General features: G+C 37.3%; 1 protein-coding gene across 1 annotated transcript in view; it reads right to left on the bottom strand.

Annotated features, from left to right (window-relative positions):
• Positions 1 to 1,085: 1,085 nt before the first annotated feature.
• Positions 1,086 to 16,646, bottom strand: part of camkmt (calmodulin-lysine N-methyltransferase) — a 155,874-nt gene continuing 140,313 nt past the window's right edge. The window contains exon 10 of the mRNA XM_015378213.1: positions 1,086 to 5,849. Within this exon, the coding sequence (XP_015233699.1) occupies positions 5,751 to 5,849 (99 nt within the window). The 3' untranslated portion in view covers positions 1,086 to 5,750. The remainder of the gene's footprint in view (positions 5,850 to 16,646) is intronic.

Below are 16,646 nucleotides of genomic sequence, written 5' to 3'. Positions count from 1 at the left end.
GCTCTCTTACTCCCTCTGTCCCTTTTTCTCTCCTCCCCGTGCTCGCCTTTCTCCCCTCTCCTCTTTCTCTTCGCTCTCCATCTTGACACAGTGCACTGAGCCTAATCGTGGATAATTGGGTGGGAGGGGCAGTGGGCCGGTCTTGCCTTTGTGTGCAAAGGGCAAGTGGTCAAGTTAATGGGGCCCTTGTGTCGAGCTGGGAGCACTCTGTCTCTCTTTTTCTCTGTTCGATCATTCTCTCTGCCAGTCAATTTCTGCCTCTCAGTCAACTATTTTTTTATTCCATGTTTGAAGCTTTTCCCTGCGGTTTCAATCCAGTTTCCCCACGTTTCCAGCTGCCTCGTACGCTTCCCTTCCTCCCAGTCCTTCTCGCCTTCTTCTAGCATCTTTTTTTCCCATCCTCCTCTGCCCTCTCGTCTTTTTCAGTCTTTGTCTTCCTCTCTTTGCCTCCGTCTGTAGCTTTTTCTATCTCTTCTCCTCGCCTCTTCAGGACAATGTTGAGGGAGGAGAGAACAGACCTCTTTAAAATATCAAAAGACAGATCAGGAGGCCCCACTGGTTCCCCCTCCTTCCATGAATTCTCCCTCCCTTCTTCTGACAGATAAACAGAAGAGTGAGCTTGCAGGATTAGCTGCTGTGTGCTGCCGCTCCTCCCTCCTTTCTCCCTCTCTATTTATTCCGAAAGGGGGGGGGGGGGGGGGGGGTCCAATAGGCTTGATATCTGTGTATGCATATAGCTGCATCCGTTTGTCTCACTTTATCTGAAAAAGCTCAGCACACGGGATGCTGTTGTGTTTTAAACACACTGCAGATAGTTTAGGTCTGAAAAAAATATTACTTTCATGGAGTTTTAAGTCTCAAAACTGATGATTTCTGTTTTTCACACAAGTAACTTTAAACATTTATTGAAGGAAAAAAAAGAAAATAAAAAAAAGGAACTCTGCACTAACTTGTTGTGTAAATCACAATAAATTAGTTCCTGGCCTTCTAAAGTGTTGTCTCATTTAAGAATTTACACATCCCAATAAAAAGCTGTAGTAAAGATTTAGTGAAGAAAAAATATTTTATTTATTTGAAAACAGCAAGAACAATATTCAAACAGTACAGCAGAAGCAAAACTTATCATAGACCTCTACCATCACAAAGTCTGGATTAATCAAAGAGTTTGATTCAAATGCCCAAATTTCCATCTTAAATTGCATCTCGGTGAGTCTTAAGATTTCCACAAATTAATGAACAGAACAGCCTTTAGGCTGGTAAAACTGAAATTGTAGATCCATTTTAAAGGTTTTAATAAGCATTTATCAGGTATTGGCTCTTACATTTTTCAATCATTATCTTCAATCTGAACAAGAACCTTACATATTTAACGTATATTACTGCTGCCACTGCAATACATCATTATAACTTTTGCAGTTTTTATTTGAATGCGTATTCATAAACAAACACACGGCTGAGTTTAGTGACAGTAATTCGGCTTTAAAATGTTAAATAATTAACATCTATAGAATTAGGGTTTAAATCTTCACCCTTCGGTTTTAATGGGATATTCAGCTAATTCAGCTGGAGGACACTGAAGCACTGCTAGTAGCATATCTGCTACCACTGCAGACAGGATGTGGTCTACGGCTAAGCCAGGCTGCTTTGGATTTCTCAGGATATGTTGAGAAATTTAGGAGCATGAGGGTGGCAACCCAGAGGCACAATTCAAATCCATGTGTGCTACTGATGCAAAACATGGCAGCAAGCAGCCATTGGGACATGTCATAATGGTTAAGACTGCAAAGCTAACCTGCCTAGAAGGATATGACTGGTTAATTTTCCTCTTCTTCAATGCAGATTTAGCACTGTAGTAATGTACTAATTTAATTAATAATCATTTTACCACTCATGCATTGTGTAACGAACAACACATTTAAATTATGACTTCTTAAAATTGTGCCACTTTAACATTGGATACCTGCACTGACCATTTCTAACAGAAATTGAGGTTTGTTTGTTTTTATGTGGCCACAGAAAGTGATAATCCACATTCTAACAGGAATTACTCTGCTGCCTTTAATATCAAACATTCAATTATTATGTTAACTCAATTAAAAACAGTTGTAAAGTTATGGAAACTATATAATATCAGTCCTCGACTAAAGATTATTTGAGAAGAGGATGCAATTTTACCAATGTTGTTTTTTTATTGACATTTGTGGGCACTTGGAGTGACATGATGCTGGTTGCGGGTTTCTTTTCAGCACTGGATTTGTATCAAAGAGGAATGATGTATTTGTGTACATTCACAGTGGACGAAGGATAAGCATGTTTTACACTCTAAGCAAACAGCGACCAGAAAAACAACAAATCACCCCACAAATACGAAAAAAAAAAAAGTTTGATTAAACACTTTAAACCTATTTGCAAAGAAACATTGTCACAACGGATACAACACTTTCACTCTTTTTTTTTTTACCTTTCTTTCTGAGGCTGATTATCTCATGAGAAATGTAAACAGCAACCACTAAGAGGTACAGCATAGCATTTTGGCTGTTGTGTACACCAGCAGATCACAGTGTAATATGGAAACGCATCAATAGACATCTTCACACCTGCTGTATTAGCGATGTTGCAAGAAACAGGAAACCAGAGGATGTGCTGTATGAGAAACCACCTGAGAACAGTCAGTTGATCAAAACATGGCTGATTTGCTTGAATAAGGTTAAGCAGCAAACATTTGTAAAGTTATGTGTGGATCTCAGGAATAAAAGGTAAAAAATATTTATGTTGGAAATCATGATTGACACCAGTTTCACGCTCCTGATGATTGTTCTCTGCAAACTGAAACTCTGGACATTCAGGCACTCTTTAAATGCAGGATAGACATAGTATAACTATGGTAACAGAGAGATCATGGATTTTTAAAGTGTTATCCATTATGTGTTGATTTTCAAAAAGCCAGCAAAATAAATTCACCTTATACTGTATTTAGATGATCTTACACTGAAAACTTTAAAAAAAAATCCAAACTTTATTGAGTACATTGTTTTAAAGGGTTATAATCCAATGCTAAGGATGACTGATAAATTCATTGGGCAGACAAATCCTAAACTGTTTTTTTAAGTAACATATTCATAAGGATAAATCCTAGCTTATTTTGCTGTGTTCTGCAGAAATTTTGAGTAAATTTCTGTACCTCCCTCCTGTGGAGTTCCTCAAAGTTCAATTCTCAGACCTCTCCTTTTACCACTGCATGTTTTCCCATTAGGCTCCGTTTTATAGGCACCTTCGTTAAGTGTTATGCAGATGACTGTAAGATTTGATTTCCAACAAAGCCAACCTCCCTCCAACCCCGCATAAAATACCTCCACTATACGAGTTTATAAGCTTTAATTGATAAGAAAACAAGTCTTGTTCAGTCAGTAATTCATATACTCTTCAGCTGTTATAGGTATCTCACTACCTCACTGTTGTTCTTTACCTGGTACCACCTTAATATACAATGCCAAATCCATGCGTGTCATTCACCTTAAAGTACATGAGTCACCGTAAATCTCTGCCTTATTTCTTTTTTTCTCTCGATCCAGTGTATATATTTGGACACACCTTCTTTTGACTATTGAGCCACTGTGAAAAATGAATTTCTCCACTGTGAGATCAATAACGTCTATCTTATCTTATCTTCCGAACTGTTCTGGCATCATCAGTTCCTGTGATATTTGTGCATATCTGTGCAAAATGCTCTGTTGGGTTCATCACCCATGTCCCCAGAGCCAGTCTAAGTTCCCATGGATTGGGTTGCCAAGGCCTCTGTCTCTGACAGCCTCCCCATCCTCTTCGCACCTGTCCCTCATGGTTCCCCCTGCAGGGGATGGCCGCAGTGTCCTACCGCGTGTCTTTCGGGCTGGGCCATTGCTGAAACGCCTTCCATGATGGAAGAAGTGACAGGATGCTTGGGGCCTGATTCATTCAGCACTCAGGCTGAAGTCCTTGGGGTGGTCAAAAAAACTCCACTGTGGCGAGGCTTCCGGGGTGCACGAGAAGAGAGCTGAGCAAAAAGGCAAAGCTCTCCATTTACCAGTCAGCTTATGTTCCTACCCTCATCTATGGTCATGAAATCTGGGTCATGACTGAAAGAACAAGTTTGCGGATATAAGCGGCTGAAATGAGCTTTGTCAGCAGGGTGGCTGGGCTCTCCAGTAGAGATAGGGTGAAGAACCTTATTATTCAGGAGGGGCTCAATGTACTACTGTACTTCTGCTCCACATCGAAATAAGTCAAAGAAGGTGGTTTGGATAAATTTTTTGTATGTCCCCTGGATGCCTCCCTCAGGAGGAGGCCCAGGGGATGTGCCAGGAAATCCTGGAGGGACTATGCCTCTCAGCTGGCCTGGGAGCACCTCAGGCTTCCCCCAGCAGAGCTGGAGGAGGTGTCTGCGGAGAGGGAAATTCTGGGAGTCTCTGCTGAGACTGCTGCCCCCACGACCCAATCCTAGATGAAGCAGGAGAAGTACGCGTGTTCATGAACTAGCTCCTACATACCTTTCCAAACTGATTCAGCCTTGTGTTTGAAGAGATGAAGCTTTGTCCTCTTGGCAAAAGCAAGTTTTATTTTCCCCAATGAATATGCGTACACAATTTAAGTACTGGATTATAGTAAAATTTTCAGTGTGAGATTATACTACTGCAATAACACAGTTTTATTTTGAGGTTTGTTCTATTTGTGCCAATAATTGTGAGTCACACCAAAACCAAACTCAAAGATGTTTGTTGTACTTATCTTCATGTAGAAAAGCTCAAAAACAACATTTAGTTGATACACAAAAATACATCATCTTCTATTCCACAGTATTGGGTCAATAAATGCAAGTACAACAGTAATGTAAGAGCATAATGTGTATTTCCTAGGCACGTTCCCCTCCAAAATAATGGTTTTTGACACAATAACTCAGGTGTCAAGATCCTCAAATCAGTTTAGAAGACTTAAATTTATCACCTGAAACTGTAATTAAAGAGGAAATTTACAGATGACAGTTGAACAATTTAAACCAGGCTGTTCTTTCATCATAACACTAGACGAGTTATACTGTATAAAGTTAATTATAATGCAATACCGATGTGGATTTAATGTGTGTATACTGGGGATTAGTTGTGTTAATTGCTGTAAAAAAAAAAAAAATAGAAAGTAATGAAATCTGCATCTCTGCCAGCAACAAATGTTCTTTTCATCCAAGTGTGCCTTAATGTGTTAATGCCCTGCACTGCTGTAAGAAATGCACAAATGAAGTTCTTTGTACTGACCCCTGACTGGGATGAATGAGATGTTTTAAGAGAAATTAAAGGTGGAAATTAAGGAAGCCGTAAATTGTTGCACACTGCGACGGATGGTGAGTCCAGGCAAAGCCCATGAACACAGTGAGCGGCGTAGGTTACAGTGACTGGTTCCACCAGGGGAAAAATATAAAAGAATACTTGACATGTAGAAAACTGTCATTTAATTTAGTAAAAGGGGGAACTGATGAAGAGCCAAACTAACTAAACTGAAAGAATTTAAAATGAATAAATGGAATTTATAGAGCCTTGTAATGTCAATTAATCTTTTTTTTTTTTTTCTAGCAGATTAACTAGTAACTGGTTACCAAGCTGAGCAACTGAGTTACTGCCTTCTGAACTGGAAGGAGCTGTTTTAAATGTTAAATAATACTGGACAATATTAAATAAATGTTAAAAATGGATTATTATGTAGAACAAAAAGCTAATTTTATTTTAGTGAGCTTGATTGACAGGTTGAGGTCCTTTGGTCAGGGTGACGAGGAGAGGATAGTGGATGTTCTCATCGTATGCTTGTTTTCCTTCACTCAGCATCTGGAAAGGATACAAAAGATAAGACACAAAGCAGAAATATTAATAAGACAGTGTACATGTAGGGGATAAGCAAACAACAAAACATTTAATTAAAGCTCCTTTTTTGACAATCGTAAAGGTTGGAGCTAAAAATAAGATTGATTTAGTTTTAATGTTACTTATGCTGGTAGCATTAGTTCATAATTCAGGTTAGGAGGAAATAAAAACTATTTTTACATTTTAAATCTGGGGTTTTATGTCTAAAATTAAAAAGTTGTTAAACTGGGTATTTTTTAGATCAAATCTAAATGGAGACCAGAGTTATCTGTACTTTTTATTTATTAATCTCCTTTACACAAACTTGTTTTATAAAATAAGTATTCTCCTAAAAAAGGCTAAATATGCCCGCCCGAGTTCTATCTTCATTAGATTTATTTAGTACAGGATGGGAGAGATTGAGTTGATAAGCTTTTTTATCGCTTGAAACAGTTTTTATATTATTCTAATCACATTCTTTATCAATGCAAGTCTATTTCACTGATATGTGAACAGAATTTAAATCAATCCAAAATTTTTACTCTTTAGAACCAGCTTAATGTATCTAGTGAAACACCCCAACCAACGTTCCTGGGAGCCACACCAGTTATATTAATTTTATCCTTATCTTGTATTTAATGTAAAGCAAAGGTTCACTTTTATAACAAATTTTGTTTACCGTTAAAAATATTTATAATTGTGTTTCCTAGATTTATTTGTTTAGGCTTCTTTTTTACATGAATGTTTTCATAAGAGTTGTATGAAAATGTATGAAGATTTTTATTTTGTTTTGTTAAATTTTCTTATTAATTGACATTTATTTAATTAATTTCAACTCTGCTTATTTCTTTGTGAATATGCATGAGGAAAATTTTATATCAGACTGTTTTAAAACAGCAGAGCTACATTTTGATTTTGGCACATCTTGCTTTAGCTGGTAGCTTTAGCCTCCAAGCTAATCTACATTCATGCTTATTAATAAGAACATAATATTATCTACTGCAAGTAAGGTAAGGTACTGTATCTACCTCTGAACAGAACTTAACCTCACATATCATGAATTATTCCCTTATTACTCAGTAAAATCAGCCCACAGAAATTATTGTATAGCTTAAAATTAATTCGAATTATGAAAATACTATCACCATAATAGCATTTACTGATGATTTCTTGAGTTGTAAAGAATATTTCTTCAACATTGTAGAGTGAATGCCCCAAGGAAAGGCCTTTAGCTTCCTTTTTATGCTAACTTGACTGCTTTTTTGAAAGCTGCAGTAAACCTATTGTTCAGCAAAATTAAAAATAAAAGAAGCTAAAATATTTAGTTTTAATTCAATTATAATTTCAGGGTGTGTTATTGCCTGAGTGAGAACAACAGAAGCTGAGAAGGAAGCCAGATCCACTAATATCCACCCATGTGAGTGCTACACAAACAAGCTGCCCTGTTTAGAACAAATTGGTCTTTTAAAGAGGTTTAATTAAACCATAGTCTGCAGAGATTATTTTACAGTCAAATAACAAAATATCTGTTATTTGTTTTATGCCTTTCTCTTTAAAACTCCAAAATGCATGGTTCAGTGCATTTTTTTTTTCATTTAAGAAAGAGATGGGTTTTTTTTTTATTTCAGATTAATAGGTGACTGAAACATAACATAGTTCTTACTTCTGATAAATCTATTAAATTCATAATCTCCCATAATTCCTTTTGGATGTTGTAGAAAACACAAAGATAAAAAATGTTTTTTGGCTGTAAACAAGTTATATGTGATGCCGAGAGCAACAACCTCGGGAGCAACCTCTAACCAGAAAGCAGAAGGTGTGGCAAGAAAAAAAAAAAAACATGGACATATAAATGACATAAATGCTGACTTTAAAATGAGGGACTGCTCTGTTTACTGTAGCCTGAGTCTTAGAACAGCTGCTTTTACAGAAGCAATCTCACTCTTCATATTAAAGAGGACCTCTCTTTTCTCAACAAGAGAGAAACTATAGTGTTTTTTTTTTTATGCTGAATTTATAAAAACTCTGTGTTTTCCTAAGTTTAATATAATCTAATTGGTGAAACCTAATGAATTTCCTTCCTGACAAACTTGTAACTGAGCGGTGTCAAATCCCTACAATAACTGCACCTAATAAAGGATAAAATAATAGCTCTACCATTATATAGCTGTTAACAGAATATGGGGTAAACCATTAAAATCAGTTGTAAAACTAAGGCAAATTGTTGTGTGTTGCAGTAGCTTCAAACTGTTAAACATCACAGTTATTGTGAAAGACCATTGATGAAATACACATAACAGATACACACTCCATACTTTGAGACATTAATGCAGTACACGTCTCTTCATCACCTCGACGTTTTCTCATAAATATATTTTTTGTTGTCAACCAAATCAATATTTTATTTATTTGCAACAACAGCCTGTCCAGTGTTACGGTTCAATATGACACATCATCACCTTATATAATAACGCAGTCTCTTTTATAAATGCCTGCCACCACAGCTATACCATAAAGTAGCATCTACTATGACATGTGCTCGTAGAAAACAACAGTGGAAAGGTTAGGGACAATATCTTTAAAAACGTCCTTTAAATAAAATTACAGTTACATAAAATAATGCAAAGAGAACCTGAGTTTAAACCATCTCCAAAACTTGCATCTACCCAATGTAGGTTTTCCGATTTTAATTTAAATAACTTAACATAAACAAGTCACTAAGGTAATTAATTAAAAGCTTTAAATAAAGACAAATTGTTAATTTCCCAATTTATATTTATACTTTTTTAAGAAAAGCCAGACTTAGTTGAATAAAATTTCTTAAACTGAGCATTTTTCTTTAACCTTTTTATTGTGAACATTTTGCAAAAGCACATTTTGATCATCAAAAAGATGTCCAACGCCTCAACTTGGACTCTTATTCATTTTGAAGTCAGGCGCTTTGGAAGCTAGATGCTAAATGCTCCAGGCGTTGACCTGATCTGTTCTTTTTCTTGAAATCTAGAGTGGGTTGGATTCATCTACTTTGATGAGTACAAACATTACAAAATTACAAACATCAAACATCACTGTTTGTGATTTGTCTATTTGTTTAAAAAATTTGTGTTTCCTACAATCAGCTATATGTTTCAGTTTGAATATCTTACCTGGTTCAACACAAACTTTTTTAATTATTTTTTTTAGGCCTGTCTGAATATTAATGTCAAAACAGATGAGAAAATTGTAATTTTACACAAACCAAACAAAGATAATTTAAACTTTTTTTGGGTTTTTTTTTTCTCTTCAATAAAGAATATTTGGGTAAAAAGTCCATCAGTTCAAGTTTCAAGATTTTTAAGGCAGAAGAATAATATAGTCTGCATTTCTTAACATCTTCATCGTCAGTGGCTAACAGTTAACCACTCCTGTAAAAACTGACTGCATTATACTAAAAATGGAAGAAAAAGAAGAAGCGTTTTTTTTTTTTGTACTTGTGTGAATTCCAATAGTAGGTCAAAAATTAAAAATACTTGAACACAATAGGAAAATGCAAACAAGGTGTACTTTAACCCTCTAATTGCCTACTGTAGGTCTTTTGATCGTGTTCCCAGATCCAAACTACAACGTGGAGGTGATCGACCTTTTTTTGATGCAGCCCAAAAATGTTTAGCACTATAGTTCTTTACAATATGTACTTTATCACTCAATATTAGCACCTCAGTATTGGAATTCTGTCTTATATGAAATCCTAGATTACAGTTCTTATGCACGTTAGTTTGCACTATGATTCTTTTAGACAAGTTTATTTTTCAGATTTTACAATAATGAAATCATATTTTTCTTTATCTAAATACAAAAGGCTTCAGTAAATGTTTGTTTGCTTTAAATGTCGATCAAACAGCTTGGACATTGACATTTCTTTTTGCAAACAGCAAAAAATATTTGGGATTAAAATGAAAAGCTGAGGTTTTACTTCAGGTTCTCCCTTAGCACTCCTCTCTCAGTACCCATCACACATCAAACAACACCAGCGACTTGTGAAAGTGTGAAGTCCTCACTCCACACCCCCTCACCCCACTCTCCTTTTCGCTAACTTCTCTTTCTTTATATAAATCTGAACCTACAGCTCAGGTGTTCCTCTTCTTCGTTCTATTCATCCCTCCTTCTCTTAACATCCACCCTGTATGAATTTTATCTTCATGATACCTTCGCTTCAGGCAACGGCCGGAGGTTCAACCTCTGACCTCCCGATGGAGAGGGAAAAAAGAGAGGAGGGTAAAATCAGCTGTGGGGGGTATCTGGGTGTAGCAGGGCAGCTGCCGGCCCCCTTTATTGGGTCAGCTATGGGGACTGAAGCCAGCATTCACATTTAAAGCCTGCTAAAGCAGACGCACTGAGGAAGGAAGTAGTAGAAGGAGGAATGGAGGGATAAAGAAGAAAGAGGGAGGGGGTGCTTACACCGAGAGGGCTGAGAGCTCGCAGAGGTGAAAAGTTTAACAAGCAAAGCTGTTCCTCCTGATCGCGGGCTACCTAATCAGCTTCATGGGTGGCTGGCTAAATCGGCTCTCTTCCCGACCTGCCACCTCATCACTCCCCTCCTCCCTCCCCACGAGGTGCAAGCCATTTATTTTATTGCCACTTTCACCTAGGCCTCCTCTCATTCTGCCTCTCCATTTCCCTGCTTCTTCTTTTTTTTCTTCTTTGTACTGGTTGTGTGGACTAAGAGAAAAAAGCGAACAAGGTGGAAAAAGATGAAGGAGGAGGAGGGTAGAGACAAGGGAGGGATGGATAAACTGGGTGTCTGGGGTCTCTCTCAGCAGGATTAGGAAACGGAGAATAAGGGATTGGGTGGATGGAGCGATGGGTAGAGGAAGGGATAGAAGGACAGGCTTGAATAAACCGAGAAGTGGGTTGTGATGTAGGAAATGGGAAGATAGAGGGGAGCTGAGGGAGGGAGGTGAAGGAAGAGGGTGAGGGACGACATGTTTGGGAAATGGGGGATGAGGACGGGGGTCTTTGGGCAGCTGAAGGGAAGAGAAAAACACAGGCAGAGAAAAGGAAAGACAGAGCATACAGACACAGTGGGGATACTACTTATGCATGAGAGACAGCAATGCATAGGGGTGTGTGTATGTGGGTTTTGGAAAAATTAAAATTCATGACTCTCTTCACAACCATTTGAGTAACAAGATTAAGATGGCGGTTTAGAAAATAGTGCTGGCATTATCAGGCTGCTTGCAGTCCCTCCAGCTGCTTGCCTCTCTATTCCACAACAGTGGGGATAAGAGGATAACGTGCCGGCCCTGTCTGCCTGTCCTACTCACAATCCAACACACACACACACACACACACACCAACCCTGCAAAAAACTCCCTCAGCACATCGGCCCACCTGCATGACTGCTGCAGGAAGTCCCAAGAGAGTTTGTGTCGCAGAGTGAAAATGTGTGTATGCGTTTGTGAAACTGGTTAGACAAGGCTGGCTAAAACCCACACATACACACACGGCTGCTAAGAGGATCGCAAGCAATATGACTTTTTAGGCAAGCCAGGCTTTCCAATCATCTGGCAGAAAAATTTGAGCTCCTGGATGTAGGAGTTAAAAGTAAATCTGTGCCTGATGAAAGAAGTCACCACCGGAAGTTTAACAAGTTAAACGAAAGGCATCTTTCACATCATTATCATCATCATAAATAATAAATATATAGGATCACAATATTTTTTGGGTAAATCCCCCTTTCACACTTAATGGATTTCATTTTAATGCCATAGGAATACAAGATGCCAAAGAAGAAAATGTTCCTCAGTGCATTTGACAGTAGAGCGGATCGCCAACAATAATATCCAATACACCAGGGGTAGGCATCGTTGATCATCGAGTACCACTGTCCTGCAGCTTTGTCATGCATCCCTACTTCAACACACCTAAATCAAATAAATGTTTTATAGCCAAGCCTCTGTCAAACTTAACGACATGCCAATGACTTAATTTGGCCTTTTGCTTCAGGTGTGTTGAAGAAGGGATGCATTTAAAAGCTGCAGGACAGTGGCACTAGAGGAGCAATATTGTCAAATCCTGCGTCATGCTACGTTCACGTGGAACGTGATTTGAGCAGCAAAAAAGCGCCTGCTGCTTCATGTTTTATGCTTGTGCACTTTGTTAGACGTGCCTCAAGACAATCTTTGATGCAGCATCTTGAGTGATGCATCTGATGCTTGTGCTGCTTCTGTGTTCAATGGCAGACTGGCTTTGCTATATTTGGTGTGATAAATAGGTAAACTGTAGTTTAATATGTTTTAAGAGAGAAAGTCCACCTAAAAACAGCAACTCTGCAGTCAGTTCATCAAGATGATCCTGCTTTAAAATATTATTTTGCTTTTGGAGCCATGCAGACCGACCATGCCCCGTCACTGGGAATGCTTACTGTAGCAACAGCAGCGTCAGGCTGGCCAGCCTATGCTCATGAGACGATGCTTCAGCTAACCAGATGCTTCAAGATGTACTGCTGGACCTTTTGATGCACATCAACAATAGACTTTGCGTGTAAACTGGTTCCTCCTGCTGCCGAAATCACATTTGGTGTAGCATTAGCATCTAGATGCTTCGCCCACCTCAGCATGCTGCGTAATATAACTTCTTATCATAATAAGTTGGCAGCTAGGGCTGCACAGCAGCACAGGTTGTAGTACTGCTGCCTTGCAGCAAGAGGGTTCCAGGTTCAATTCCTGGCCTGGGGTTTTTCTGCATGGAGTTTGCATGCTCTCCCTGTGCATGCATGGGTTCTCTCTTGGTACTCCGGTTTCTCAAACAGTCCAAAAAAAAAAATGACTTAGGTAAATTGGCATCTCTAAATTGTCCTTTGGTGTGAGTGTGTGTCTGTTGTTAGATCTCTGTGTTGCCCTGTGACAGACTAGCGACCTGTCCAGGGTGTACCCCGCCTCTGGGTCGTACACTGCCAGACTGCTTAATTGAACATGATACATCTCTTTTCTGATACAGTACTGAGGTAACATATTGCTAATATTTTTTCTCCAGCATTTTTTCTCTTACTAAACAAATGACAACACTATTTAAAATGGTTAATAATACAACATAGGCCAGGCTTCAGAATACAGGCCTGTATGTGGTGATGTAAGTTTGCAATGGTTTAGTTTTGGTTATGGTACTTGGAAAAAATCTAATATCTAAAACCCCTCACAGTGATATGGGCCTTGAATTTGTCTTTGTAAATCATTAAGAAGACGTCTTTGCAAAACATCAAATGAATTTCTCCATTGTGAGATCAATAAAGTTCTATTCTTTTGCATTCTGAAAGGATGAGAAAATGACAGCAGAAAGAGTCCACCTCTTGCACCACTAAAAGTGCTGCAAACAAGCATACGGTAAGCTTGGTGCATACTGTATGCTTGCTTGCAGCACTTTTTCTGTTAATGTTTTATTATTTTCAAATAAACTGATTCAGTTCCTGATACGATCCTTTAATAACAAGAACCACATAGTTGAATGCACAGTATTATTCTTTAACTTTTCTTGTTTCTCAGATAATGTGATTGTACTTGGAAGTTAAAACAAAATCCACTTTACTGCCTGCTTTCTCTATATATATAAAAGTGATTTCAGAAAATTACTAAAACAAAGTAGCAAAAGTTTAGGCTTTTCACTAAAGTAAATATCTTGTTTAAAAGTGTAACGTATGTAAAGAAATATTCATATATAAATGCCTGCAAATAGAGACTAGAGGAGCTTATGCAGAATAACAACAGCAATAGCAGCTGAATATTTCAGTAGTTTCTTCTAAATTAGCCTCTTTAAATATGTTCTTTAATTTCATATTGCCTGATATGATTTTCTATAGAGGAAAATATTTGCTATTTCCAAATCACAGTAAACACATTTGGGAAGTTTACCAAGCATTTCCATTTACTATTTAAAGGTTTGATGTCACTTTGTATTTTTATCCACACAAAAAAAAGGAAAGGTACAAATTCTGGTCCTGGTGATTCTCAAACATTTTTAAGCCACTGGAAAAGAAACCCGTCAGTGTTTGGTTTGCCGTTTTTGATTTCTCTTTTTACAACAACAAAAAAAAAGATAATCTGCTGTGCAAATGAGCAGCAGCTGCTCTTAGGGATGTGCGCGTGTGAGTGGTGTATGTTTCCATGTGATATCATCATGTGGTGTGTGTTGGTGTATAATGTCAAGCCAACATGCTGTCTGAGGGATGTCTGGTCTGTTTAGAGTCTTGATACAGCTTTAGTCTTAGTTGTGCTCACAGTGTGTGTGCCTGTGTGAGGTTGGGTGTTTAGAATGGTCAGTCAGGCACCTTACACACACACACAGACCCCCACACGCACACACATGCAGAGTGGTTCTTCGGGGTGTTCATCAGAAGATAGGAGGCTTAATCATCTTTAGATGTGAGGGGGGGGCACTTCAACGTATCCTGATATCCACACGGCCCTTTGAGCAGGTGCAACGGTTTGCTTATCATTCAGAAGAAACTATTGAATCACATAATATTTTAACAGCTCAGCTTGGTCAGTTGCAATATATTACAAATATTAAATCATAAATCAACAAAGGCAGGGTGAGTTTTTTTTTTGCCAGCAATAACAAAAGTCACATCAGCTTCAATTAAGCTACTTTCCTTCCATGTTATTACATACATCTGAAAGCAACCACTTGATTTTTTTAAATTTTATTTTTTTAACTTTTAGCACATCTTACCAATTGCATAACTCCTACAAGTTAACATTTGCTCTATAAATAAGATATCATAATAAAGAGCGGGAAAAAAAATTCTATTATTTATCATTAGAGCAATATTTCACCTTCCATCAAAGAGAGTTTATACTTTCCACCTAAAATTATGTCTTAATGTGGCTTAAAAGCGGTCATGAGTTCTGGATAGAACATATAGAAGGACAAAAAATGTTTGTTATCCTAAATGCTGAATATTCTGGTTTTGGTATAATTACTGCTCTAAGTCGGTCCCTCTGTCAGCTTAAGGCAAAGCAAGGCAAGGCAAATTTATTTGTATAGCACAATTCAGTACAAAGACAATGCAAAGTACTTTACATGATTAAAATATAGGAAAATAAAACAGAATCAAAGCAAGTAGGGAAAAAAAATAAAATAAAAAATGCAGAAACAAAAAAGAAGATGAAAAACATTTGGGCTAAAGAAAATAAAAAAGTTGAACTAATGATGTTTCAGTTAAACTTTTTAACTAGAACAGTCGAAGGCAAACATAAAAAAAAGTGTTTTTAGTCTTGATTTAAAGACTTAAGGCATGTTTTAAAGTATCTATACTAGTTAAAGATTAATCAATGATTAAATTAATGAAGGTTATTTCAATAATTGCAAATTGTTTCAGTCCTAAATAAAAGTAATTCTGATTCCTTTAATGATTTCATTTGTGGGTTTGGGTTTAAAAAAGTTTTAAATGGGATATCTTTATAGAAGTTATGAGACAATTATAAGCTATATAATAAGTAATCAATAAAGAAATATTGCAAAAGGAACAATCCAATGTCTATTGCTGCTCTAGGGCAATTAGATGATCTTCCTCTTGAAATAAGATGAGTTTCTTTACTTTAACTCGTTTAAACATAATTTCATTCACTGGTTTTCACAGCAGAAGACTGTTTTTCAATGATTTTATTTTAGGTTTTACTGTTATACTAATGTTTTTTATGTTCTGAATGTTTCATCTTTAAAATGAGCAGCACTGTTTTTTAACCATAGATTTCAAAGTGCTTTATAAATAAGATAGTAGTCTACATTTATAAACAGTAATTAAAACTGCCAACCAAATAACTGATCTATTAGTTTTATCATAGCATGCAATGATCAAATTCACTCAAGGCTTTTAGGTTTTTTTAGTGATGCTAAATGAGTCTGAGTCTGAAAAATAAGCACATCATCCGACTGCAGCCAAGATGTGTTTAATCAGGTTCTTAAATTATCTGGAAGAGTTCAGAGTCCATGATAGTTTAGTGACTACAATCAAGACCTTTTTTTGTTTAAATGGTCTTCGAATTCTATAACTTTACCCCAAATATGTATAAAATGTTAAGTGTGACTTATCTGTTGTTTATGAATTATGTCTAGACAGTAGGAAGGTCTGTTTAAAGTGATTTTAGTGGACCTTCAAATATAGAAGGGGTTTACAGAACGTCTAAAGTTGTTGAGGTAGAAAAAAAACAGCAAAGAGAGTGAAGAAAAGGAAAGATTTTCCTCACTGAGGTTTGAGCCACTTTAACAGCCACTTTAATGGCCGGTCTGTCCAATTCTCGCACCAGTGTAGGTGAACGTGTGCACCAATTTAGTCCACTCCTCGCTGTCCTGTTCTTCTGTAGCAGTGTGTGTAATGGAGTTAACAGCTGGACACCACTTCTTTTAACTCAGTCTACTCATGGGCTTTCTGTAGCTGCTTTACCTTTGTTGCTCTCTTTTCTTCACTTCCCTCTTCGATTCTCACAGTGACCAGTTAAGGCTGCTTGATTTTCCTCCAGGCAAAACATCACAAAACCTTACTCAGCCAGAACTGTTGCTGGTTGGCTTGACAAGCAGTGATAACTCACGCTCCTCTACTACTAAGCTTGAGTTTAAAGGAAATTAACCAGAAACACTTTAGAGGTAATCTCAAGGTTCCTGCTTGTGGTTTTGGAAGAAGTGAATATTAGAGGAGAGACATCTTTATAAATGGATAGGAGTTGCTTTTACAGAAAATGTAGCATAATGCTACATTTCGTTTGTAACTTTTGAAACTTGAGTCAGTTTATATTTTAATATATATAT

The sequence above is a fragment of the Cyprinodon variegatus genome, unplaced genomic scaffold (genome assembly GCF_000732505.1).
Source record: "Cyprinodon variegatus isolate N-32 unplaced genomic scaffold, C_variegatus-1.0 Scaffold166, whole genome shotgun sequence".
In the NCBI taxonomy this organism is placed as follows: Eukaryota; Metazoa; Chordata; class Actinopteri; order Cyprinodontiformes; family Cyprinodontidae; genus Cyprinodon; species Cyprinodon variegatus.
The sequence above is the reverse complement of the archived record's forward strand: the minus strand, read 5'-3'. Positions and strand labels throughout refer to the sequence as shown.